At 42.8% G+C, this 27,994-nt stretch overlaps 1 protein-coding gene across 1 annotated transcript in view; it reads right to left on the bottom strand.

Annotated features, from left to right (window-relative positions):
* Positions 1-27,994, bottom strand: part of CDH23 (cadherin related 23) — a 398,874-nt gene that overhangs the window by 185,635 nt on the left and 185,245 nt on the right. Inside the window, exons 12-13 of the mRNA XM_083614292.1 lie at positions 13,769-13,918; positions 10,002-10,160 (exon numbers count right to left, since the gene is read on the bottom strand). Of these exons, the coding sequence (XP_083470418.1) occupies positions 10,002-10,160; positions 13,769-13,918 (309 nt within the window). The remainder of the gene's footprint in view (positions 1-10,001; positions 10,161-13,768; positions 13,919-27,994) is intronic.

The raw sequence follows: 27,994 nt of genomic DNA, 5'->3' as shown, positions 1-27,994 counted from the left end.
AGTGGGCCCAGAAATACTGAGCAGCAGCAGCTACTGCAAATTCTACTCAAATAAGCTGAAAACCCAGAAGTGGGGTGGATTAAGAAAAGCAGGAGACAGGTGGGGAAGAGGACTTTCAGCTGCTAGCCGAAACTTCCAAGTATATTCATATTTGCTAAACGAAACTATCTCTTACTTATTTTCAGTCAGCAGAGAGAACTTGTTGCAACTGCAAGATCCTGTGTCTTACTTTACAGAAGACAGCCCTCTGTTATAAGGGCTGTCAATTCAAATCCAGTTGAAAGATAAAGACTGACAGGAAGGGGCCTTGACGATGCCCATCGAGAGTTAGTACCTGAACAGCAGACTGAGGAGATGAGAAGATCAAACCTATCAATTCTGAAGGAAATCAGCCCTGAGTGCTCACTGGAAGGACAGATCCTGAAGCTGAGGCTCCAATACCTTGGCCACCTCATGAGAAGAGAAGACTCCCTGGAAAAGACCCTGAGGTTGGGAAAGATTGAGGGCACAAGGAGAAGGGGACAACAGAGGATGAGATGGTTGGACAGTGTTCTCGAAGCTACCAGCATGAGTTTGACCAAACTGTGGGAGGCAGTGGAAGACAGGAGTGCCTGGCGTGCTCTGGTCCATGGGGTCACGAAGAGTCAGACACAACTAAACAACAACAACAAAGAAGTTATGCATTTTTATTTGGATTATAGCAATTATTTCTAAATTCACATCCATGCATGTAAATTAGCACATGCAAATTTGTTTTTTGGTCCTTTTAAAAGTGATGCATTTCCTCTTCTTTGGTGATATTTATGTGGCCATCCAAGAGCACAGCAAAGCCCTATGAACAAATTTGGGAGGTAGATACTTCAGAAGAAGCAGATAAAACCAGTGGTTAGAGCCTCTAGGAAGCCAGTGTCTCTAGTGCAATGCCTCCACTGGTTGAGAAAGTGATCTGTATTTTAAATATTTATTTATTGATGAACACTGATCTCCTTCCCAGTGTGGGACAACTGCATTGTGACTTTTTTTGTCAACTCACATTCCTATATTGCTGGTGAGAGAGAGGGAGGAATCATCACAAGATCAATTTTCTTGTCCCTTGTGTGAAGCCGAGGTGGAAATTAGAAAGGCAGAAGATCAAAAGAAGGTTAACGTGAGACTCTTTGACAACTAAATTAAAAGTGACCTAGTGAGAGGTGCTACAAAAAGTTAATTAACACATTTACTTTGCTACTAAATTCCTATAGAGGCTGCTTCAAGTTATGCTCTTATTATATGAAAGGTGACATAAGCAGATAAAAGATAGGAAGTTTCATTCTACCAGGGCAACCTATTTTGCCCATTAAATACTGTCCGCTGTGAGTGGAAGTAGCTCAAAAGTGGAAGTAGCTCAAAAAAAAGCTTCAGGTAGGGGGTCCTTCCTATTGTTTGCCACCTGATGCTTTTAACTTGAGATGAATCTGGATCTTCTACATGCAAAATAGTGCTCTACCCCTGAGATAAGGGGTCTCTCATGTCTCTCATAGGACATGGAGGGTGTCTGCACATGTAAGTGCCTGCCAACAGAGGTGAGAGAAATTATGAGTGTGGAAACCGACTGCTATGAAACATGCCCATTGCTACCTAGAGAGATAAGAATGGAACATATGGTTTTGGACATACGGTACTCTTTGTAAATCAGATTTGATTTGATTAGCTAATATCCAGATAAGAGCAGTATGGTTTCAATTCAGGCTTGCCAGTTCCAGCACAGCATTCTTGTCCTCAATGCCAATACGGAGGAAGACACAAACACCCTTGTGGGCCATTGCAGTTTCAAAATCCAGCCACTGGAGCTCTTGATTTGCTCAGCATGATGTGTAGGTTGATTGGCAGGGCTCTTCCTTATACATGGTGTGCCGTTCCTATGATTTTGCTTTGCAATAAGCCACCACCACGTTTTTGCTATTTGGGATGCTGTATGTACATCTTGACAGCAGTCCTGTTGCTCCCATCCACACATAGCTCGAAGAAAGGTGCTTTCAGAAGAAGAAAACATTCTGAAAAGTCTGACCAGGGTAGGATAAGTGCTGATGTCATCTGTTTGGTTGAGCATTGAATACCTATAGCACAAATGAAGCCTGGTGAGCTTAAGCTTAAGCTTAACCAATGTCTAAGCCTTGGTCCCATTTTTATCAGCTGTACCATCCTCTTGTGTCTAGGATGAACCCAGTAGATAAACAGCTTGCTGGAGTTACTGCAAAATACTTCAGAATTTGAACTAATAGATGTACTAACTGGGACCAATGGCTTCATTTTTAAGTGACCTGGCCTGATTTGTCTGGACTAATATGCAGATTGGAACACAAATATCATTTGGTTCTCACATTGCCCCAAAATTTGCACTAGTGACCTACCTCTCTGTCTCTACTTGTCATTGTTCCTTAACAAAGGAATGAAGAAATAGGTGGGGAATCAAAAGCAGACCTCCAGAGAGCTTAAAAGAAGTTAAGTGTGGTATCATGAGAGTCAAGCAGGCAAAAGCAACTGATCTGAATCTAATCTACCAAGCTACACTGGGAGCAAATCAAGCAGAGAGAAGGATTAGGGGGTCAGGGTCTACCTGCAAAGTAACGGTCTCTTGAGTGATCATTCACTTAAGACCTCCAAAACCAAGTGAAAGGCATGCTGTCACAAAAGAAGTAAACTCGCTTTCCTCCAACTTTTTGATTTGTTTAAAAGCAGCAGAACAACCTCAGCCTCTATCTGCTTGCCACTACTCACTCACACTCCCAGCCAGTAAAAGCCCAAGCATCCACATATCCAGGGATATAAGTGTTTCGGTCTGCATGAGTCTTCTGTGAGGATTAACACCACTTCGCTTTATCCTATAATTTGATTCTGCAACTTCAAGCTTAGGAGGAACAGATATTTGAAGTGTAAGGATGTAAGCTCTGAGCGACACTACACCCCTGCTATGCCGAAATCAGTCAATCGCATTTAGTGCCCGCAGCATCACTGAATGGCGAAAGCTTTTCTGATTTGCAGACAGCTGTATGAATTAATACAACTGTTCATCACTGCCAGGACATGGAGACTCTGGAGCCTGAGCAGGTTGGCAACTGTCTGTTGGCTCCCAACGCTGCTCACAAACTCAGGATGGAGCAAGGCCAAGATGTCAGCATTACTTCTATCCATTGCCTTTGATTGAGATATATATATATAGAGAGAGAGTTGAATGGAAACCCAAGATAAGAAGCAAAAGGTGTCAAAGTAGCACCAATTATTCCTATCCGACTTTTATTTTAGTGATAAATAAGGAGCAAAAACAAAAGGGTAGAAGTAAAACTTGTGCCTTTTACTAACCATGGCTCAGGTAGAAACTGGTACAGTCTGTCCCATCCTGCAGTCATTATTGAAATAGCAAGTGCTCCCCTCCCTTTACCCTACCCTGAACAACCGGCCATGAAACCTTTTAATAACATAACAGAAAGGTCAACGAGAGTGAATTTCACACTTCTTGAGCAAGCTGGTTGTTGTAAACTTCATAGCCTCCAGGAGCAGGAGATGCTGAGAAAGCAAAGAGCACCCTAAATCAACATTTGGTGGGGAGGGGGGGAGGGGGCTTTGACACTCTCCCCTGAATCTCAGGGAGTATTTGTCCAGGAGCCAGGGAACATTTTTTCCATTTACAAAGAGGTTGCTTTTTCTGTTCATTTGATAGATTGATGGAAGAGGGGTTGTACACTCAAAAACAAAGTATGAATGACACAGTGTACAACTCTATTGCTGCAAGTTCAGCATCAAGAGTTTAAAGCCTCTCCTCTAAAGCCTAAAAAGCTGAACAACAATTCTATTTTGATTGTATTGCTGAGGAAAATGCACATGTGCTGACTGAGAAGCAAACAGAGGGAGGAAACAGAGCTTGCCATGCAGCTGAGGAGGCTGAACCAGCTTCTCTTTGGCAATACATTGATACACAGCCTTGGTATTGCTAACCATGTTGAATTTGGTACAGGGTACCTCTAGCCCTAGATCTGCAAAGCAGACCTTTTGAAAACAAGTCTTCGTAGCATGAGGCCTGCCTAGAGGCATTCTCTGCATTCCCATGCAGGCTGCAGAAGCTGCTGCCTTAAAGCCTGTGCTGTCCAGCTGTTCACCTGCAAACAAAACACTTCCTGAATCTCATATGATAACGATGAGCACAATGGAACTGAAGAGAGGAATGCAAAATAAGAAAAAGAAAATGGGAGAGAGCACGCAAATCCAGAGGTAAAAATATTTCAGGAAACTATATAAATGCTTCCACAGGCCAACTGCATCTCCACCCAGAGCATCCTGTGGAGCTGTGTGTTTGAACTTGTAAAGAGGAAAGGAGGCAGAGCAAGCTGGAAGTGGAAAGGAAAAGGAGGCATTGAATCCCTGCTGCTTGCAATCTCCGTTGCTTCATAGCTGATTTATAAGTGAAAAAAGGCAGCAGTTTCTCTGCTGTCAGAGACTAGAGTGGGGTGAAATGCTACAGAAAGGCATGGTCATCTGTCATCACTGGTGAAGTTCTTTTTTCCTTTTCTGGTACATTTCATATACCCAGGCCTAAATAGGAGAGGTGGAAAGTCAGCAGTAGATAGTACTAGACTTTAGCTACTGGAAACTTGAGCTCAAATCCATGTTTTGTATTTCACTGAGTGGCCATCTTCTCTCAGCAGAACCTGTTTAACAGGATTGTTGTGAACCTAAACTACTGCCTTAGCCCTTATGCTTCTTTTTTTAATAATAATATTTTTTAATTAATTTTAACATATAAATTATAAAATGTACCACAAAGCTTATCACTTATACAATCTTTTTGGACTTCCATCAGCACCTCTGATGATCCATCATTTTCACCACTTCTTATGCATTTCTTAACTTTATATTGCCTTTACATCTCTTAACAAATCATCCTCCCCCTTATCCATTTTTACAATACTTCTAATAATACTCCTCACAAAACTTCTTGCAACCCTACAAACGTCGTCTGTTCTTCACAATTACTTTTCAAATAGTCCGTAAATTTACTCCAGTCTTCTGTGAATTTCTGGTCGCGCCAGTTTCGAATCCTTCCTGTTAGTTTATCTAATTCTGCATAGTCCATTAACTTCATCCTCCATTCTTCAATCGACGGTACCTCTTCTTGCTTCCATTTTTGGGCCAATAATATTCTTGCTGCTGTTATTGCATATAAAAAGAGCTTACATTCCTTTCTATTTATATCACTCTTAGCCCTTATGCTTCTAGGAATATAGAGGGGGTTCAAATGTTTTTAAAAAATGGGAACGTAAGCCTACCTGCAGTGGCTCCCAGATGACATCCAGTTTCTGCTCACGTTTACCATTCATCTACACGTTAAGGTTGCAACACTTATTCAATGTAAGACAATGTCTAAGCCCCTGTTTCCTTTTGCAACTGAGCCACAGAGAGGCTCACCCAAAGCAGAACCAGGATCTAAACTAGGGTCTTCCAGTTCCCAAACACTGTGCACTGTATCCATGTAGATACAGAATGTAGAATGCTAATAGGCATTTTAAATTAGCAAATTGCTGTGCCATTCATAGCAACCTTGTGAAACTGGTTACTAGTTATTGCTATTTTACAGAGAGGGATCTGGGGCAGATGGAGAGAAATGGGTGAATTTGCATGGTCCTGGTTTAACAAGCCAGGATATGAATGAGGAGCATGTACCAACTCATACATAGCCTCCTGCCCACCACTTTGCTACATCCATTCAAATGAGTAACAAAACAGGCCTTGATTCAGCTGTTACCCATTGTTTCCCATGACATGTGAACCAGGAAACAATGGTTAATAGCTTACACACAAGATGGGATATATTTTTATATAAATGTTATTAAACATTTGGAAATACAGTTAAAAACAGTACAGTACAATAACATATAATGATCAAGTACATATTAAATTTATTTTTATATAAGTATTTATTTAACTTAAGCAAATACTGAAACATACACTTCCTTGGCACAGTCGGTAGAGTGCTAAAGTGTCTATGAACCACCACCACCCTTCCCGGGCCTTGCACTTTTAAAACTGCCCATGTCTTTGCCTGAAAACTGTGGTAGGCTTGTGCAGTAGAGCCAGCTGCTACTCTGCTGTCACCAGGAAAGGCTGACACATACACTCCCTTATCCTAGGGACCACCCTCATTAGGCAGAACTCACAAAGGAAGCTACAGCAAACAGATGAAGAATTACTGCATTCATTCACAAAGGGCCTTGAAACTACACAAATCAAATGGAACACGGGACAATCAGGAAGATATGATTGAGACGGAGGGAGGGAACCCAGTTTATTTACTGGCCTTTCATAATCTGTGTGCTTCTTTCTGAATCAAGCTTACATCTGTCTAGACTAATTAACTCCTTAAAACTTATGCACAGTCTGCTCTCTAACTATGCACACACGAACCACTTTGGGCGTTGTATAGGAGTTTCAAAAGTGCGCCAGGAGTCTCTCCTTTGTTAAGGGAAGTGAACGAGGAAGGAAAGCAACAAATTACTCTTGTGGCATGTGGAGAGCTGGCATGGGTTCCTCCCAGAAGATGGCACATTTTATCGTGGTTTTTCTCCAAAGCAGCTACCCCAAAGTAACAAGTGAGGTATGGCATGAGCTATGCATTGTTTCCAAGAATCACATTTTTTAAAACACATGCACACAAAACTCCCACCATTCTATCAGCTGCCAAAAAAAACACACTGTTAAATATTCAGAACCAGCCACTAGGAGTACACCAATAATTCACACCTATCTATATGGCTAAAACATAATGGCTGGGGTGGGATTTTCAGTGATGAACGTGACCATTTAGATTCCTTCCTCCATCTTTTCCATGTAAGCGTGATCCATGGACAATTGGACTAAGACACATCTGATAAAGAATAACTTTAAACATGTAACAGAACATATGGGAAAATCTATAAGGTCTAAGTCATTCAGAGATTGCTTAGTCAGATTGCCAAGTAATTTGTGCATTTGTTTTGGTGTGTGTGTGTGTGTTGAAATCCAGCTCTGCTGGCCTTTAACAAAAGGGGCTACTAATCACTTATTTAAAAACTCACCAACACATGTGTGTGAAAAGCAAAGCAGCTGATTATTGTGTAGCACAATATGCAGATTACTGAGTTCTTCCCATCACCATTCAACTTTGTCTAGAGAATGTGCCACTTACATGAACAATCCTTCAAATAAGCAGCGCTCTTGACATGTGCAGAGTGTTGCATCTCAAACAACCAAAGAAAGCGAACAAGCACTTTCCGAAGCCTGTTAAAAGTTTGGGATCAGCTGGGAGGGCAATCTGGATTTCAATGCTAATTGCATACATTCTGATTTATCATAGAAGATTCGACTCCTGGCATTTTGCATTTGCTCTAAAATGCTGGCATAGCTGGAAGTGCAGGGGTGTGTGGGGGGGAGATGCTGTAACAATCTCATTGTTTAGTGTCTGACAGCCTGACTAGCTAAACATCTGTTTGAAATATTAATAACTGTCAGATGGGAACAGCTCAGGGGCTCCGTACGGTTTCACACCATCTGTTTGTAGAATAAACACACTTACATGCATACACTTGGAAACATTTTGTCTGAGTTCTACATTCCTCGTCTGCTACTGTTTGCATATGTAGGTTGATGGGAGGTAGGGGACTGTAGCGGCCCAGGACCACATGGGCTGGTAAGTTTGAGCATGCTGCTGGGGAAAAGACTAACTGAGGGCAGGTACATGTTACACTGCAGACAAGCTTCCCGTTCCTCAACTATGCGTCTCCCGATGAACTCCTGTAACACCCATAAGAAAGCAGCACACATGGGCTGGACAACTACAACCCATTGTAGCTCCAAGGCACATGTCCAGTGTATGTCCCCATGTATTTACAGACACTTCCCTGCCTTCAAACACTTCACATTTACCAGAAGACAGGTTGCGAAGAAACTGCAAATGCATCAGCCGCATAAAGTGTGAATCGGCCCAGTGAGTTGAAAACATGCAAAAACAAAACAAAACACACACAACAAAAACCCAGAGGAAGAATTCATGCATATTTAACAACGGTGGCATAAAGACACCACCAACCACTTGTATTTTTCTTCTTTCAAGAGCCTCTTAATATTAGACTTATTAAAGTATGCTGGGCTTCTATTACAAGCAGTTAAGATTGGGAAAAGGAGTATCTTGAAAAGATGTCCCTGGGTACTTTTTAAATTTCCCATTTGGAAGATATGCATATATTGCCCTCTTCTAATTTGGGTGCAAAGTCTTGATACTTCGTTTAACTCAGCTGACTTTGTTTTTCCCCTCCTCCTGCTCCCCCTACACAGGCTTAGTAGATCATGCTAAGCCAAACAGGCCTTAAACTGAATCCAGAATGCAGAGGCAGTAGGAAAGCATTCTATCCACCCCTCACTTCCTGATGTTTTGCAAAAGAGTGATATATAGGAATGAATGAGCATCACAGATTTGCAACAGTCTTTGCCGCAGCTGAATGATTCCTGATCGCCTAAGGTACCTTCTGCCCAACTGACTACCTGAGATTATCGTAAAGGTTTCAAAGATCACGGGATGTTCAGTACACTACAAACACAGCTGGACTTTTGCCTTTTATCTCTTGTGTCCCACACATTTTCCTGTCTCCAACCGTGCCTGTATTGACTATTCCATACTCTTGCTTCTACTTCCTCCCTGTATTTGTGATCAGCTCTGCTTCCTTTGCCTTCTCCCTAATAATGCTTTCAAAATCTCACATATCATCTGCAGAAGCTCTATCTTATTTCAGCTTATGACTTGTTATGTCACATGGCCCTTGTCATTGACAGTCAGTGTAGTGTAAACATTACAGTGTTGGACTATGACCTGGGAGATCAGGGTTCAAATCCCCATTCAGCCATGAAACTCACTGGGTGAACTTGGGCCAGTCAGCACTTCTCAGTCTAACCCACCTCATAGGATTGTTGTGAGGAACAAGAGCTCCCTTGCAGCTCTTCAGACACCCTCAAAATCTGCTTGATAGGGTTGGAGTGAGCAGATTTTTGGGTGGTGAGGAGGAATGGGAAGTTCTGCTGCTCCACTTGTGCAGTGTTGGATACAACCTTGAGCATTTGACTGCCAGTGTATGCTGAACCAATAACCTCAGACTGAAGCGGTAAGAGAGAAAGCTTAAGCACGAGTGACCTATGCTTCCTTTTTTCATGCTTCCAGATTATGGTACAAAATGGGAGATGTCCTTCCCTAGCTCTCATAATCAACAGTGTGTTTAGCTTCCTTGCTAGTTGCCTGGAAATTGTCCTTTACTAAGGACCCCTGGACAATTAAGTCCAGTTGGAGGTGACTATGGGGTTGTGGCACTCATCTCACTTTCAGGCAAAGGGAGTCAGCGTTTGTCCACAGACAACTTTCTGGGTCATGTGGCCAACATGATGAAACTGCTTCTGGTGCAATGGAACAACGTGACAGAAGCCAGAGCACATGAAAATGCCGTTTACCTTCCCGCCACAGCTATTTATCTACTTGCACTGGAGTGCTTTTGAATTGCTAGGTTGGCAGGAGCTGGGACAGAGCAATGGGAGCTCACTCCGTTGAGGGGATTAAACTGCCGACCTTCTGATTGGCAAGAGGCTCAGTGGTTTAGACCACAGCGCCACCCGCATCCCTGGTTGTCCTTTACTAACCTCACTTAAAGATATGCAAATCCATTTGGGGGAATCAGTCAGGTGTCTGCTCTCTTCATTAGGATGCCCACACTCCCAAGTGACTTCTGGCTTTATGCATATGAATTATGTTTTATCATCACTGCTCTGGAGTTGTTGGGGTTTTTTTTACAATGAAGAGGACAGAAATGTTTTAAAAACGAAATCTTCATTATTTTCTAATGCACTTCTGGACTGATCCATAGTTCTGTGATAGACTCTGAGCAACCTAAGAGTTTCAAAGGAAGAGGTACAGTGGAATGTACTTTTGGAATAGATGTACGAGTTCTGCTTACCAGAACACGCAGAACTGTAGTTCCCACGGTAGCATTCTCAAACAGACTGATGTTGTAGAGGACTTGGCTGAAAATTGGGCGGTTGTCATTCTCGTTGATGAGGTTAATCTTCACCCGTGCAAAGCCAACATGGTCTGGCATGCTCTCATTTGCAAACAGCTGAGTGGAAACAAGGAGTAAACGATGAGTATGAAATTTAATTTGTGTCTCAGAGAGAGAGAGAGAGAGAGAGAGAGAGAGAGAGAGAGAGAGAGGTTCTAAATGTCCCTTGATTTCCTTGAGTGGATTGTTATGACAGCAGCAAGCATTTGGCTGGCAGGCTACGCATCAGGATTGAACCAGAATTCCACTGAATATGCCTGATGTATGAGCATCTTTTCAGTCAAAAGCTCACAGCTTTACACTGCCACATTTCCAGGTTACAGCCCCTGGATTTTAACATCCAGAGCCTTGAAGCTTTATTTCCCTATTCAAGGAAGTCAAATCTCAACCTTGCAATCAAAAGCATAATCCATGTCTAACCGAAGTGACGTCATTTGTAAATCCCACCAGTAAGGAAATTCTGACAATCTTCTTTACATTTTGGACGCATTTGCTTTCTTATAAGGACATTAGGTACATTTTGAAGTCCATAAAATCTGGCTAGCATTCCAGGCATCCCACCTTTCGTCTTGTTTGAAAAAATGTTTGCAATCTTCAAGCTACAGAAAAGACTGATAAGCCTGAAAACTTAATATTGAATTGGTGAGGACAGCAACTTTGGAACTAGAGTATGTTCAAGATATGAACTGACCCGGTTTGGGAATCGAAATTATGAACATGGCCAGATTCCCGCTTAATTTGGGTTTGGTTCATAATAGGATGTGCTGCTGCTGCCAATTAGCTCAGCTTGCTAGTTTTTACCACTCCTTCCAAGCAAATGTACCTCCCAGAGGGGTTGGGGAACTGGTAGCAGGGAGGGCTTGCCTGCGGGAGGCTGGAGAGGACTCTACTTAACTTGAAATGATGCTCTTGAGAGTCATTCATGCTGGAACTCACTGGATTTGTAGCACTGTGTGCATCTTGTTTCAAATGAGTTGAAGACACATTCATTATACGTAAACTAGAAGCCTTGCACTTTATATATTTCCAATGCTGCCCTTTATTCTGAAAAGTCATCCACTTCAGCTTTATATGCCTATCAGGATTTAGTTGTGGGTTCCAGTGTCATGTTTGTGATACAAGCATCAATGCCCTCAGGAACTACGGCATAGGGATTTGCCACTATCTTACCCTCTTAACTTTTAAAACCCGAGCAGGATTTAACCCAATGATTTACATTTCTATTTTATGCCCTGTAGTGCTCTAGGAAGGCAGGATTTTATTTATGCTTCCTTGCTGGTGTATAAAGGCCCACTGTCAAGACTAATAGCAACAGAGGCTGCTGGCATGATGTTTACAGAGCTGCTTTGACTTTCGAAAAATTTACAGCTCACCCAGACATTGGGACAAAGCTGAAGCAGGCATCTGGAAAGAGCTTCAGTGCTTGATAGGTGCATTTAAACCAAAGTTTTATAGAACATAAAACTTTTATAGCTTCAAAACATAAAAGGGAGGGGGTGTTCTATTTAAGCTTCTGCAGCTGGGGCCCTAAATTTTGGAAGATAACGCTCACAGCAGATCTCTTTTCATTTTCTTCTTCTTTTTTGGCCAAATTTTAATATTGTGAAACCAGTACGAACCGGGCAAATTAGCAAGAGCTGTGAAAGCCCCTCCACATGTGACATTTGCTTCCGTCCCTGATTTTTTAACAAACTTATTACACTAATATTTTGTCCCTGCACCTAGTGACGCCAACCTCCTTTCCTATTACCCAATAACATGACAATCACACATGATAAATGATACAGTGAGGGATGCACACCAAATTTTAATGTCATTCTCCCAAAGGTGACAGGCTAATGCACACTTGTCAAATATATAGGCACACTGAGTTTTTTGGGGGCCTACAGTTCCTCCTCCTAACATTCCCTTAGTCGGCAGCTGCTTTTTATACCCATGTCTGATGAAGCACAGTCAGCTAAGATCATTTCCATTAAAGCAGGCCAATTATTCATCTGCTTTCAGAAGATCCAGAAGAACGCATCCAACAGAGGATTCTTTCCTCTATACCTTTGGCCCTGCTGAGTTCATTCTGTTTGCTTTCCATCAGGACATCAGAGTCTCCAAGGTTCAGGCCCATTCCTCTTAGTCTGATCCCCCACAACAGTAGTACTTTTACACATCACTCCTGTGAGGAACTGGTACTGGGTAAGTCAGATGTGCATGACCAAACTGGCACACCCAACATTAGATCATTACAAGAGTTTTGTGAAGGGAAATGTTAACAGCTAGAAGAGAAAACTTTTGCAAGCCTACTGTACTGATCCCACAGGACCAATTCAGGAATGAACTTTGTCCACTCACTTACAAGTTGATGCAGCATCCACTTTGGTCCTTTACAAGTTTCAAGGCACCAAAGAGTTCAGAGGCTTAACAGGTTGCCCTGTGTTCCAAAGCACAGGATCTCTCAGGTAGAAGGATGGTTTTAAAAGGTAGTAAGTAACAACAATAATAACTTCCCCATTTGCCCCCTAGGCAGCTAGTTTGCAGTGAAAGGGCTTTCAGAAGGAAATCATTACAAAAGATAGTAAACACAACAACATTAGTAAACATAACAAACAACAAACCATGACTTGTTAGTTTCATCCATATTAACTTCTACATGTCAACAGTAACTGGAGGAAGCTCACTGTGGTAAAGCAAGCAATATCATTCATCACAGAACATGGAGGCTGATTTTTATTTTTAATGGGAATGTTCATTCAAGTCATTCCTGTAATGAACATAAAAGTGCAGAAGGTGTTATAGCTAAGTTTGATGGCGATTGTCATGGGGTATGTTCAACAAAAGGACCAAGGTAGGCACAAACTCCATGCAGCTGTGCTCCATTAAGCATCTGCCTATTCTGGCACAGCTGTCACATGACTTAATTCCTCCACTGCTAGGCCTATGGCATAGGGACCATAAACTTTATGAAGACACACAAACTGCATTTTAACTACTTCATATAAAGTGGTACACCTGGAGAGAAATGACACAGGGAGGCCACATCTTAAAACAGATGCTGGGAGAAGAGACTCTGTGTAAAGGGACAAAAGAAAAGAACTTAGAAATGGTCTGGAAACTTATTTGCTTATGAAAGAGAAGAGAGTATTGTTTATCTGAACTAGTCCAGTAGGATGGAAGCACATACACAACAATGTTTGTGGAAATGAAGTTTCACAGACATCCTTTACTTAAAAACAGATGTCTTTAGTGAAGAGTGCCAGCTAACCAGCCACCATTTATGTCCTCAATCACAGATCCCTCACCTGCAATATTGGACAATAATACTGGTCTGCTTCAATGGGCTGTTGTAAGAATTTTTGAGAGAACAAATGTGAAAGCCTGAACTCTTGAAACATGTTATACGGATAGTAATGTTGATTAGAGGAATTCGTCTTGCAATCAAATGTTTTATCATGTTAGTCACTGGGAGCTCATTCTATCATTAAGGAGTACTTCAAATTTGGAACTATTTTACTGCAAACTCTACTTGATTAATTTTGCCATACTCAAAAATCTGTCTCCACTCCCATATATTATCTTTCTCCACAATGAAGATGGATGGTATCCAACCATCTTCAATCTCTCTTATGTCTCACCCTCCCTTAAGTTGTTCATATATCTTTTAAAAGAATCCTTACAGAAAATTCGTAGCGAGGGATTGTCTCAAAGTCCAGCGGCACTGCAACTCTAATCCGGATATCTGCCTTTCCTTGAATTGACGTTGGAGAGATGATAAAGTGGTTGGAGTTGTTTCCCACCAGGTAAACTTCAAAAACACTGTTGAGCCCCTGAAGAAACAAAAAAAAGGCAGTAATATTAAACCTGAATGAGCCTGACTGGTTGGTGTGCAGATAGGGATCACCAACGCTAAACACATATGAAAAGTCTACCTAACTCAACAGAAGAAAAGTGAACAGAACATAGCCTGAAGGTAAAATAACATAATGAAGTGTGGAACAAAAACAAAAAAGAGAGATGGAATACATTTTTTTAAAAAAATGGCAAAGAAAGAAATCTGTAAATATGGAGAGTGGGAAGCCACGGTTTGCTTTTGTCTACAAAACTCAAATAGTAGCAGTTTACTCTAGCAGCCACTTCGGCAGTCAAGTACTGGAACATCACTTCCATACTGGAACATAAAAACAGCCCTTCTGGATTAAACCAAAGGGCCCTCTAGCCCAGTTTCCCGTTCTCACAGTGGCCAATCATATGCCTATAAGAAGCTTGCAAACAAGACATGAATGCAACAACACTTTCCATACTTAGGCTCCCCAGAGGCAGGCTGCCTATGATGCTGGAGGTAATATCTAGCTATCATGACTAGTGGCATGGATAGCCTTATGCTCTGTGGATTTGCCCAAGTACACCTTTAAAACTGCCCAAGTTGGCAGCCATCACCATTTTGTGGTAGCAAAACTATGTGCTGCCTGAGTGCCTTTCATTTCATCCCCAGCCCAAATGCCCATAGATTTCCAGGAAGCCTTAGAGCACCGTTTTTATTTTACACTCTTCTTAAATGAATATTTGGGGATCAAAAACACATCCAGTAGAACCTGACATCTTCTTGAAATATTAATTCCAAATGAATCACTATGAAATCTGCGAGACCACTTATGCATTTATTTATTTATTTTTGCCAAAGAGCACATAGTTGGTGTAAATCTCCCCTTAAGCGGCAGTAGTAGCTATCCTTATCATAATGGAGAGGAGAAGAAGCCTCAGCATTAGAACTTGAGCAGAGAAGGGGGCAGGTAAAAAAAAAAGAAAAAAAAAGTTTGGTTCCCCAAAAAACTGACACTTCACAATCTCCATGCCCAAACACTGCGCTCCTTCCCAGAGCCCAGCCCAGCAGAGCACATTACAATAAAGTTGAAAAAACCGCTGGAGCTGAATTTCCAATTTTCCCCCAAATGGAGTCAGTCTTGTTGGAAGGAGGGACCAATTAAATGCACGAAGGGGCACTAATAGCAAAAGCTGGCTGAGCGTGACAGCTGAGAAGCGGGTGACATGGCTAGAGAATCCCCCTTTCCATTTCTGCTTCCCTCCTCCCAACCAAATCCAACAATAAATATCCTAGAATGCAGCGGAAAAGAGCTAAAATAATATTGGTATTTATACAGTAGCCAGAGGTGAGGGTGATACCTCACAGACAGGTTTAAGAAGACCAGGGTCCTATTCCAAAGATCTGGCAACTTGAGGAAGCCAAAAAAGTATCACATTTAAATCTAAACTAAAAAGTAAACAATGGTAAATGGGGTTTTGTTCTCCAGGTAGGATGTGCAACATGAAAATAACCAGAATCTGCCGGCTCATGCTTCTGCTTATTGGAGAATGAAAAGGGTTCCCTTTCTTTTTCAAAATACAGGTGGGGAAAATGCCACACTCAGGACCCTCTAAGGGCAGAATTTCAAGATCAAATGTTCCTTTCTTCCATAGTTCTGGGGTGGAAGCTGTCTTCAGTTCTGGAAAGAATAAAAGCAATTCATCCCAAAGATGGGATTATATTCTCTAATTTGCTAGAAACACCCTTTTTGAAGTTGTGATAACCATAGGCTGCACCAAACGAGGCAAATGTATCTATGCAATAGCATATAGTGAACATGTCAACAGATTTCTAGGGTACTTCCCTGCACACAGACTCAATCAAAGGCCAAGTCCTATCAATTGTAGAAGATGCAGAACCTTTCAAGGACTGAGCTGCAAAAACACTTGAGGGCCTTGTAAATCAGATTAATGAAATATTTACTTTAGTACTACAGAAGTAGAAATACTGCAACCCCAAAAAAGAGGAACAAAAATTTAAACTTCCTAGAAACCTGGGCCATAGAAAGAATGAGGGCTCTCCTAACATTCACGGTGTGCCGTTCTTTCCACCCCAAATGACGGGGATTTAGAAAGAAGGCAAGACGATCTCCTCAAACCTATTAAATGAAATGCCCCATTTCTGTTTGCATGAATCTGCAGAGAATTTCTCTCACATTGACTGTTTATTGAATAGTCATTCTGATGTATCTACAGGAAGGTTCTATGATGTCACACCAAGTGCATTTTCCCAACACTTTGGAAGCCCCCATTGGTGAAAGTGGAAGTTTCCCTGTTCTGGTTTCATGGAGCCATAGAGCCGATTTAAACCTACATTATAGCACATGGCTATTTATGACTCGTTGGATGAACAACATCTGGCTACTCTAAACAAATGGCTCTTTTCTATCTTTATGCTTAATGATCAACAGTTGGCCACTTACGGTCAGAGTTGCTATACCAGGCCTCTGCTGTATATGCACTTCAGACTAATGCAAGTAAAAAATACAAAATCAGGTTTGTATTTCTTAAACATCATATGCAAGAATCTTTTACATCTGGTAGGATTCATGCTCCATCACCCCACTCACAAATTATTTACATAAACCATGAAAAACTAGAATTTTGTACTGGCCTTATTTCTGCCGTAAATTCTTCAGCCTGCTTGCTTTTTTCTTTATTTACTTATTTTAACAAATTAATATCCCACCCTTCCTCCCAAAGGAGCACAGTGTGGCGAACAACAAGTGATAAAATAACAAAACTTCTTAAAGACGATTCCAGTATAGGTGCAGACTAGGAAAAATCTCAGCTTGAAAGTCTCTAGATGGAAGAGGAAGGTCTTCAGTAGGCACCAGAAAGACAACAGAAAAGGCACTTGTATAATATTCAAGGGGATGGAATTCCAAAGGGTAAATACCACAAGGCTATAGGCCTGACACCTGCGTTATGAGGAATGGACGTCCCAATAAGAGGCAAGATCTTTCAGATATTCTGGTCCCAAGTTGTTCAGAACTTTATACAGCCAAACCAGCACCGTGAATTTAGCCCAGTACCTAATCGGCAGCTTTCAACCATGGGGTGTTGGTGATATTCTGCCCCATGGAGCAACTAAGCTGCATTTTGCACCAGCTGCGGCTTCTGGACCAACCTCAAGGGCAGCCCCACAAACACCATGTTGACGTAATCTAACTTGGAGGTTACCAGCATATAGACAAAGTGGTTCCTGTCTAAAAATGGCTAAAGCTGCCTCACCAGCTGAAGTCTTGAGCCTCTAGTATGAAGCTGCTCTTTTAGGGGGAGTGTGACCCCACTCAAAGCAGGCAAAGCTTATGACCCATGCAAATTGGCAAACCAGTAAACCTGTTAAGATGAGTGATCCACCCCTGAAAAGATCATCTGGAAAATATCCTTTGGAAGCATGTCACAGCAAATCTCCATCCATGTACAATTGTTCTGTATGCCATCAAAATAACCGCCTAATCTGAAGAAGCTCCTGGCAAAGGAGGACAGTAACCTCCTTCAGCTGATGCTGAAGGAGGCCTCAAGGACTTGGAGGACACAGTTGAGTGTCCCATGTGACCTGCCCCACATCTCCTAAGCTAGTCTGTGGCCCTCAGGTGTGAGGATGAAATAAGATTCTACTGCCAGTTGACTTCTGCACATGGAATGGGAGGTGGTCGCAATGCTGGCCTTTGCCTCAGGCAGCAAAATGTCTTGGGCAGCCCTGAGAAACAGTGTTGGCCAGTGCTTGCTGTCAGGAGATACAACTGCACTGATTTGCCAGATAGGTAGGCTGGGTAAAATAAAGGCAGGCAGGATTGGAGAAAGCAGACATGTGGGCACTTGCCAAGGAAGTAAGCAGGTACAGGCAGGTTGATAGGACTTTAGTGTTTACTTAAGAGACAAACTGTTCAATCTGGGAAGCCGGACTGGAGCCTGAGGTGAAGCCTCACTGCCTCATTATGTCGTCTGCCAATTGGTGAGTAGGCAGTTTGCAGTACTTCCTTCTAAACAGCTGCACTGATGGAGAAGGGCAGAAGCTCCCTCTTCTGGGAAGCTGCCATGGTGGCACAAAGGGCTATACAAAACTAGCACCTTACAGACCCGGCAGGGATTTGGCTGTGTGTCTGTTCCAGTTATTAGAGTCCAGGTAATATGTAACTTTTGCATAAGGTGTTGTCACAGGCTCAGCTACAGAAATAAGGTGAGAAAGCCACAGAAATGTCTTCACCACTCTTTAGCTGGGATGGATCTCTCATGTACCATCATTGCTCTGGGAGCAGGTGCCTTTCATCACGGTAAGCCGCTGTCGATTTTCTTGGAGCCCAAGAGGATAATTTTTTTGTTGGGGTGGGGGGAGGGAGGCGTGATAATGTTGAACATCAAAAAAAGCCCCCAGCATGTGCGGAAAGGAGCAGGGTTATTTAATTCCCTTCCAGCTGGGAAAACAGATCAGCCTGTTGATATTTGCCATCCCTAATTACTAACTACTTCAGTGCCTCAGCTTCCCCATGTGAAGTCTTGAGAAGTGGAATTCATCTGCCCGTTGGGAGAAGTGCTGTATTTTTCTCTGTTATTTATTTCATCTTTTTTTTTATTGTTGATTCTCCCCCATGCTGCTTTCTTTGCTCCTAGTTTACCGAAGCCTTTGAACCCCCTGCAGATGGCTGAGAGCAAATCTGAATATTCAAATTGTTATCAGCTGCCCACCAGAAGGGACTGGCTTAGCCTGGATCACAACTATCTCCCCCAGTCACACACTGGCCTACAGGAAAAGGTGGGGAGATTCTGGAAGATTTTCCATATTGTTTTATAACGAAAGGACTGGCCACCCCACAGAGACAGACGGGACACACACACACATCCTGGTTCTACCTGGGAAATTATTTGAGGCATACGAAATGAAGAGCAAGAGAAAACAAACTGGCAGAATCAGTATAAAATGTGTAAAAAAACACTTGAAGGGGGATATAGAAAACCTTCCTGTTTTTCCCCACTATGATTCCTACATATTGCCAGACTGGCATTGCTACACTGGGACATTTACCCACACTCTCTTTTTTTTTCTTTTCGTAAAGCAAATCCAAATAATTGCTATGCACAGTTGCAGGTATAATAACATCTACACATCACGTTCCCCACTCAATAGCAAATGCAACACTATAAAGTGTTGGGAGATTTGAATCATTGCTGTGCATCACATGCTTAATTAGTTTAATTGTGCAGCAACTTGGGCAATTAAACTGCCACTTTTTAAATGAATCCGACAGTGATGATGCAGTTTCCGCTTCCGCAGTGGAAATCAGAGATGCAAGGCATCCCTCCACTTGCAAACAGAATAGTTTTGTTAACAACAACAACAACTTTATTATTTGTACCCTGCCCATCTGACTGGGCCATTCTGGGAAACTTCCAGAATGTATAAAAACAGATATATTAGGCTTCATCCATATCTGGCTTATAAACTAAGTATGTGAGGCTGCGATTTTACATGCCTTTCTTTCCTAGCCTTCTCCTTCAACCAGGCTGCAATGCATCTGCCATTCTACAGAACTGCACTTTCCCTCTGTGAAAAGCACAAATGCTTCACTGCTCTTTCTTGTGAGGAAAACAAAACCAAGGCCAGCAGCAGCCCAATGCCCAGGAACAACCATAAAAATAATAAACCAAACTTCACAGGCCAACACTTCACAGGAAACCCTACAATAATATATGAACCTGACATACCTGCCCAGGAAGGAACAGTTCTCTTTAAAAGCCAGGAACTCGTCTTGGATTGAAAGCTGCCATTTCGAAACATTTATATTATGGATTTTTTTTAAGGACTCCAACACAAGTTTCATCTGTGACGGTGAACTTATAAAAAAAGTGGGTGTTGCTATAGCTTCAACTCTCTTGTAAGTCACACTCTGTACAGTCACAGCCAGCACCAGCTGCTTCAGGTGGCCATCTCACACTGCCTAACGGTAGGGCTGGAAGATAACAATTCAGTGCACCACCACATACGTTCATTTACCGTATTTTTCGCTCTATTGGACGCACTGGACCACAGGACGCACCTAGTTTTTAGAGGGGGAAATCAAGGAAAAAAATATTATCCCCCCCCAGCCCCAAAGAGCAACGGACAGGCTGCGCGCAGCCTGTCTGCTTCTCCCAGAGCTTCTCGGGGCTGCGGGGGAAGCCCGGGTTCCCCCACCAGCCCCAAAGAGCAAAGAAGCCAAGACAGCATGCGGGATCCATAGCCACGCAACCTCTCCAGCCAGGAGCTAAACCTCTCCAGCGCAGCTAAAGAAGAAGACAAGGCAGTGAGCGCGATCCATCCCACTCACTGCCCTGGCTTCCTCTTTAGCTTTGTGCAGCATCTTTAGTCTTGTGCAACGGGGTGGATTGCGCCCGCTGTCCACCGGGGCTGGACTAGATGACTCCTGGGGTTCCCTTCCAACCCTGCAATTCTATGACCTCGGAAGGTGTTTGGGGTCTCCACCACTGGAGGCTTTTAAGCAGTGGTTGGGGGACCATCTGCCTGGCGTTCTTTAGCTGTGATTCCTACATTGTGAGGGGGCTGGGCTAGATGACCCTCGGGTGGCCCTCCCAACTCTATAAGGTCCTACAGTTCTGCAGCAGGAGATCCACAGCCACTTCACACAATGCCCACTCCCAATTTTCATCTGAGAGACATGCGGCTTCAGTGTCTAGGTAGGTACCCCCCTACCTGCCACACTTTCCCCACCCCACTTAAGCTGAGGGAATTCCTGCCCAGAGAAGCTCCCAGGTGAGGCAAGCGTTAAGATCTACCTCTGGTAGATCTCTTGCGGCTGGAGAGGCATGCAAGGCTAAAGAGGAAGCCAGGGCAGCGAACAGGATGGATCGCGCTCGCTGCCCTGGTTTCCTCTTTAGCCTTGCGAAGCCTCCCCCCCCCCCCCCGCTGGAGAGGCGCGCAAGTCTAAAGAGGAAGCCAGGGCAGCGAATGGGATGGATCACGCTCGCTGCCCTGGCTTCCTCTTTAGCCTTGCGAAGCCCCCACCCCACCCCGGCTGGAGAGGTTGTGCAAGGCTTTTCTAGAGGAGGGAGAAGGGACTGACTGGCGGTGTCAGTCCCTTCTCCCTCTTGGGGAAAAGCCCGCAAGAGCCGCACGAAGCTTGTGTGGGGCTCTTGGGGGCTTTTCCTGCCTGCCTCCCCCCTGCATTCGCTCCATAGGATGCACAGACTTTCCCCCCTTAGTTTTTAAGACGGGAAAAGTGCGTCCTATGGTGCGAAAAGTACGGTACCTGTGTGTGGAAGCACAAAGCTCCTCACTTCTCTCCTTGATGAGTGTGTGCCATTCTATTTTGGGGAACAGTATGCTCCTCCATAACTGCTTTACCCCCATTTAATCCTATCTTCTTTGTAACCAGCCCCACCTGCATGGGAGTAGATGTGTGTTGAGTTACGAGCCCAAATGACTTGCACATGCGAGAAGTAGTGATTGATATGGGAGGTGGACAGTGGCCTCCCATTCAAGGGAACGGTCCAGCTTGCTGCAGCGTATGCACACTTGTGCATCATTCAGAGGCAAGTGGGAAGAGGGAAGAATGCTTTGCACATGGGCAGCTGTACCCAGTGCTGGTGCCAAGCTATTCTGTACCTTAGGCAAAGCTAACTACTTGCACACACCCACACCCCTGCCCAAAATGGCTAACTTTAATGTTCAAAAATGGATCTCTTGTAGAAATGATAAAAAAATTCAAAATAAAAAATAAAAGTGAAATATTATCAGAAATGTATAAGCTATAATGAAAGCTAATCTATAAAATGGTGCTCCTCAAAGGTAATCATGGCACCTCTCTGAGGACTGTGCCCAAGGTGGCTGCCTAGTTGCCCTAACGATAGCACCGGCCCCAGCTGTTCCCATGAAGAGACTGATCATGCCCATTTTTTCTGCAGCCCCGTGAGCCATAATGCCCAGCGTGAGTATGCAGATAGTGATTAATAAATTGAAATTAACCCCAGTAAAAATGTGGTGATAATAAATTCACAAATACCTGCAATAAAGGTTATGATATAAGGTTAAGGATCATAGGCATAGCTGGGGGGGGACTGCCCCCCAAATCAAGTAAATAAATAAAAATATTTAACTAGCTGAGGTTCAGCACCTACTAAAAAAGGCAAGGCCTGTCTCCAGCAGAAGGAGAACTCAGCACACACAGCTAGATGGTGCCCTGGGGTTGTCTGTGGCCAAAGCAACATTTGAGTCTGGTTACATGGAGCTATCCAAGGTGCTACCTGGAGCTTAAGTTTGTGTTGCCAGAACCAGAATTTAGCCCTAAGTTATTCTGACTTGAATAGAAATTGCATTCTGCTTGCTTTGCTTCGCTATCTGGCCTTGCCAGAACCAGAACTCTTGCCTGGAACACCCTCTCCTTGATCTGGAACCCCACCTGCCTGAGACCACCTGGGACAGAACACTGTCAATTTTCCATGTGTGGTGTCAGAAAATCTTAAGTGTATAGACTTCCTGTGATTTAACACTCTATTCTTTGATTCATTTAATTGAAGCACAATCAAGTGACCACATACAGAGCTGGGAAAAATAAAAGAAACCATCTTCCTATCTAAAAAAGGTAAGGGGAGGTGGGTTGTAAGCTAACAAAGAACAGAAGACCATTTTCGTACACTTCGTTACAGAAGCAGCATTTTAGACTTTGAGATGATTGACTAGTGATTTTCCCACCATTTGTTCAATAACAAAGAAGCTGTGATTAGCTTAAGGACGGTCCCTGTTGTTCAAGAGGAAGACAAGGGAAGTTTTTCAAAGAGCAAGTACTCAGCCTCCGTCACAAATCTATGCAAGTGACTTTGTTGGCAAAGTGAACCACTTTGTTAATATAAGGGTTTCCACTATGAATTATAGACAAAATGCTATCTGTTTCCCTGGCAATGCATTATGCACCATCAGCACGTGAATCTTCTCAAGATGACCGTAAGAACGTTGCTCAGGTGGGTCTGCAGCCAGCCAGTTGTGTTCCAGTTCAACTGAATGCAAAACTATAAGTTTGGCCACAGCTTTTTCTTTTACAAAACTGTCTTGGGTATACTTGATGACCACAAGGCTCTTGTGACTATTCTGTTTTTCACATTATGTAGCTGAAATGATTATGTGGCTCAAATTGCTATCTAATATACCAGATTCTTCACTTCAAGGACATGCTGGCATAGATTGTATGGAGATAACTTTCTCTTGGGTCAAAGGATGACCACGTTTTCCAAGCTGAATATCAAAGATTCAAATGCAGCAAATTTTGGGACCCTAATCAAAGCAGAATTCTCTTTGTTGCTGTTACCACAAAGGTGAGCAGCCACTGCCAGTGATACATGGCTGGGAATCAGCATTAGAGCTGAGCCAAAATATGAAGACAACAAACGTATTTGCCCCACATGGCATATATCTCACACAAAGCATTTTTTCCCACTCAGTTGCAAAAGGATATGTAATTCTTTGCCATTTGGCAGCTGGGTGGGGTGCAATGGGAACATGGGGACATTGCTGAGGGAAATAGGGCAGTGCCCCCTCATCCAAACCAAACCAAATCACACTTAGTTGACTATGTGGGGCAGAACACAGATGGCAAGGAGCATTCAGGTGATTGTCCAAACCTGCATGTACCATTCAGCATGGGATGATTGGAAACTGAGGCTGACACAGAGTCAAAGGATCATCTGAATAGGCTCAACCGCCTTTCACACATCAAATGCATCTAGAGTCCAAGCAAGTTCTATCTTCATTGTCTATCCCTCCTTTTTCTTGTGTTGAGATTTTCTCTTGTGCTCAGCTATTCCCTCCCTCCTTCCTGCTTTCCTGAGGCTATCTGCTGAATTCCACACACGCATGCACAGACAGGGATCAATCCGAGGCTGACTCGCCTTCAGCTTATCTCTGCTCCAAATGATTGATTTTCCCTCTTTAAGGGTAATTTGCTGGTGAATTCCATGTATTGCAAAAACCCCTGTGAAATCTAATTCATTCCGATTGGCAGCTAGCATTTTTGGGAAAGAATACTACAGAGTTGTCCATTATTCTTTACGGTTATGATCCATGTAATGCATTTATATTGCATATGTGTGAATTTTAATGCACGTGCGCGCACACACACACACACAGAGAGAGAGAGAGAGAGAGAGAGAGAGAGAGAGAGATGCACTCATATATATAAAATAATCTTCATGTCAAGACAGTAATTAAACTGATTATATGATGGAGAGCTCAAAGGCTTGCCACTATTTTGTGACACTTTGTTTGCTCCTAAAAAAGATATTGTCCAACTGTGAATTTTGGAGTGGCTGGCTGTGATGTAACTTAAATCTTAATACTAACAAACACAGTTTGCATAAATACAATTCTGACTCACCACAGAACTCTCTTTTCCGCAGTCTGAGGAATGTAAAAAATGGAAGAAGGGAAAAGGAGAACTCCCTTGGCCCCTCCAGTCTTCCAGAGATGTGCCCTGTCTTGAAATGTACTGGAAAAATGGTATGACCATTCATCATTCTGGTTGAGCCTGATGGGAGTAGGAATCCAACAACGTATGGGGGTGCCACAGGCTCTTCGCCCCTATATTTAGGATGTGAAATTTTGGACAAGGGGCCTGATTTTTGGCTTTTCAGTTTGGGACATGATCTTGTTTCTGTAAAGGAAGTATCATAGCAAATAACGCAACTATTTGCATTATAGCAGTCTCATTAAAGTTTCCAATGTATAGAATGATTGGATATGGAATCAAGCCATTGTGGTGCAATGAATGGAGCTCAAATCCCTGTCAAGCTATGATGAAACTCTGCGGGTGCCCTTAAGCGACCACTGTTTCTTAGCCTAATCTACCTCATGGAGGTTTTGCCAGAATAAAATAAAATGACCCCATTTATGCTGCCCTGTGCTCCACAGTGAAAGGAGAGATTTGCATGTCAGCATATTCCTTCCTCTAAGGTATTCAGGCCAGTCGTTCTCTTCCAGGTTAATCTACCTCACAGGGTTAGTGTAATGCTAAAAGGTAAAGCGAGTGTTTGCCACAACCCTTACCACCTTGGAGCAAAGGAGATTATAATAAACAAATGAATACCTCAACATCTCATCACTTGGTGGAATGTCAATATGGCCATTTACTTATTACATTTTTTAAAAAAGCCTACCCTCTCCCTGAGGAGTTAAGTGTTGTGGCAAATGCTTGATTCTACTTACTCTTGCAATAACTCTGTGAGATAGGTTAGCTTTGAATGTGTGTGACTGGCCCAAGATCACCGAGCAAGTTTCAAGACTGAGCAGAAAGTTGAGACCAGATCTCCCTGGTCATTTTCCTTAACTTATGTAAAATGCTTCACATTTAAAATACATAGAACATTTAAGTGTCATCAGCAACAACAGCAAAAAAAGCCAAACTTTTCAACATCACATTGCCCAGTTTTCCTAGCAAATCAACCGGGGGCAGGAATATAATTCTGAACTGCCCACACTTTAACGTGGCAGAGGCAAAATAATTATCCCACTATATGGCTTTGTGACGGGAACTGAACTCTTGTGTTCAGTTATTGGCCATTTCTCTGCCAGAAATGTGTCAACACAAGTCATGGGATTCATAGAATGACAACAACAGTCTGTAAGAGACTGAAGCAGTGAGGAAGGATCAAAACAACTTATATGTATGTATATCATGACTAAACTTCAGTATTAATTCATTTCAAAGTTAAAAAATTGTACCTTCATTTTACAGAAGGAAAAACATTTCTAAAAGAGCATATTTTGTTTTCCCTAAAGCTGTTGCTAAAAACAACTAAAACTTGTCTTGATCTCAATTGTCTCTCCATATATTTATTTAGTTGCTTTCCCTGGTGAATTGAACAATTCCCTTTCTGCCCTTAAACAAATGAACTAGGCCAGCTCCTGCATGAATGCTGAAATACTATGATAGGTTCTGTCAGATATGTCCCTGTAAATCTGTGTGTCTTAAATTTTTCTCCCTTTCTCTGTCTTACTTATTGGATTGTTCTTCTAAAAAAACCACTCCTCTAGCTGTCCACTGAATGAAACACAACTGTCCACTGAAAAATACAATGCTCTGTGGAAATGACAATGTGAAATGTTCATTCCTTTCAGAAGCCATCACCTTGGTCCCATCATGGGATAGTTGTTCTCTCCATCTTCTCACTGTCAAAGTTCTGTTGTTGTCTCCCCATAAGTCATGTGGGCCCAAATATGGCACCAACATGTCTCACAACATGATTTTTGTACTCTGTAGCAGCTTTCTTTATACTCATGGAAAGGAGGTTTGTCGCACTCAGGACTGCTAAAGCACTGCTTTTCCACAATTAGCAAGAAGCTGTATTAAAGCAGAGGTTCCACACAAGAACTCAGTACTATATTACCTACCAACACGCTTTCCAGTAGTCAAGATCCTCCTTTGATCTTTACTCACAAGCAAGTCTGATTCTGTGAGGTTCCCAGCAATGTTAACTAACATGTTCCTTCTTGTAGGAACTGTTTAAATAATGGCACTCGAGTCCTTAAATGCCTTGACAGAACTTTGCCTATCCACATTAGGCAGGACTGTGTGTGAAAATGACGTTTTGTTTTATTTTTAATCACCACAATCAGTTCTGGAAGGGTGGGGAAGACAACAGAGAAAACACTGAATGCATCAGGCTGCGTGCCACAGCACCCTCAAATCCAGAGAAAGAGGAGACCCTCTAGACTCCAGAACAGCATGGAAAGTGCCAAAGGGGCGGCAGCAAAATATGATCTTTTCTTTGACAAGGGAATTGTATAATTTTACATTTCAGTTGTACCTCTGTTTATATATCCCTCTGGTTACGTAAACTTCGGGATATGTAAGCGGAAACCCGGAAGTATGTTTCCGGGTTTTTGCTGCACATGCATGCGCAGAAGTGGTAGATCACTTCTGTGTATGCGCAGAAGCGCTTCACCACCACATGCGTGTGTGCAGAAGTGGTCCCTCTGGTTGCAGAAACCTCGGGATCTGACTGGAGCTCCAGAACAGATGCTGTCCGCAACTGGAGGTACCACTGTATATCACATGAAAAGCAAATGGAGGGAAAACAATGTACACACACACACACACACACACACACACACACACACACATTCTCTCTCTCTCTCTCTCTCTCTCTCTCACACACACACACACACAGTGTAAATTATCAACTTGACCAGTGGCAGCAATCCATTAATGGGATAATGGAAGAAGTTTGGTGCACATTTTAATGACAGTTCACCTAATTCATAGTTCTTCAAACAACATACCAACCAAAATGTAGCTATCCTTTGAAACTCACATATGTGATGCAGCTCCCCAACCAAAAACTGTGTACAAAACATTATTGAGTTGATCAACATGGTTTTAATTGATTACTCTAATTCTTTGACTCTCTCTCTCTCTCTCTCTCTCTCTCTCTCTGTGTGTGTGTGTTTTGTCTTAATCCTAAACAAACAAGGAATGGTGGTACTGTAGTTCTGGGTCTCACCTGCAGGACAATTGCCTCCGTTTTACATTTCGAGTGTCTTAGAAATTATTGCTGTTTATATATTTATTTATCATTGCTAGGGGGAAATTGCTGGTGGGCTTTAACAGCCAAACATTTCCATTCCTGAATGGCCAAAAGACCATTTTCCCACAGTACATTCAGGGACCACAGAGCTGATAGTACCAACGTGTAGTGAAAATACAGTTGCAAACATTGGGTTGGATCTAGACTTCAGTTCCTCCAGCAGGAGCATCTGAAGATGAAGCTCTGCTTAGGGCTCAAGGTCCTCCCCTCCCATTACACCCCATAGCATCACCTCTAACACTTTCAGAACAGTATGAGGAGGTGATGATGTGGGTTGCAGAGGGAGTGAAAAAATGGCCAAAAGAAAAGAAAAGAAAGTAGCCTCCTCGCTATCTCCACTAGCAATTTGGATTAAAAACCTTTCATGAGCAGAAGTCAAGGTCTGTGGTGGAAGTCCAAATTCAGCCTGCTGACTCCCTCCCAACCCTACCTAACGAACAGGACAAGTACTCTCTGCTACAGCCCTC

The sequence above is a fragment of the Podarcis filfolensis genome, assembly GCF_964270895.1.
Source record: "Podarcis filfolensis genome assembly, chromosome: 5".
NCBI lineage: Eukaryota > Metazoa > Chordata > Lepidosauria > Squamata > Lacertidae > Podarcis > Podarcis filfolensis.
Note: the sequence above shows the minus strand (reverse complement) of the source record. Positions and strands in the feature narration are given on the sequence as shown.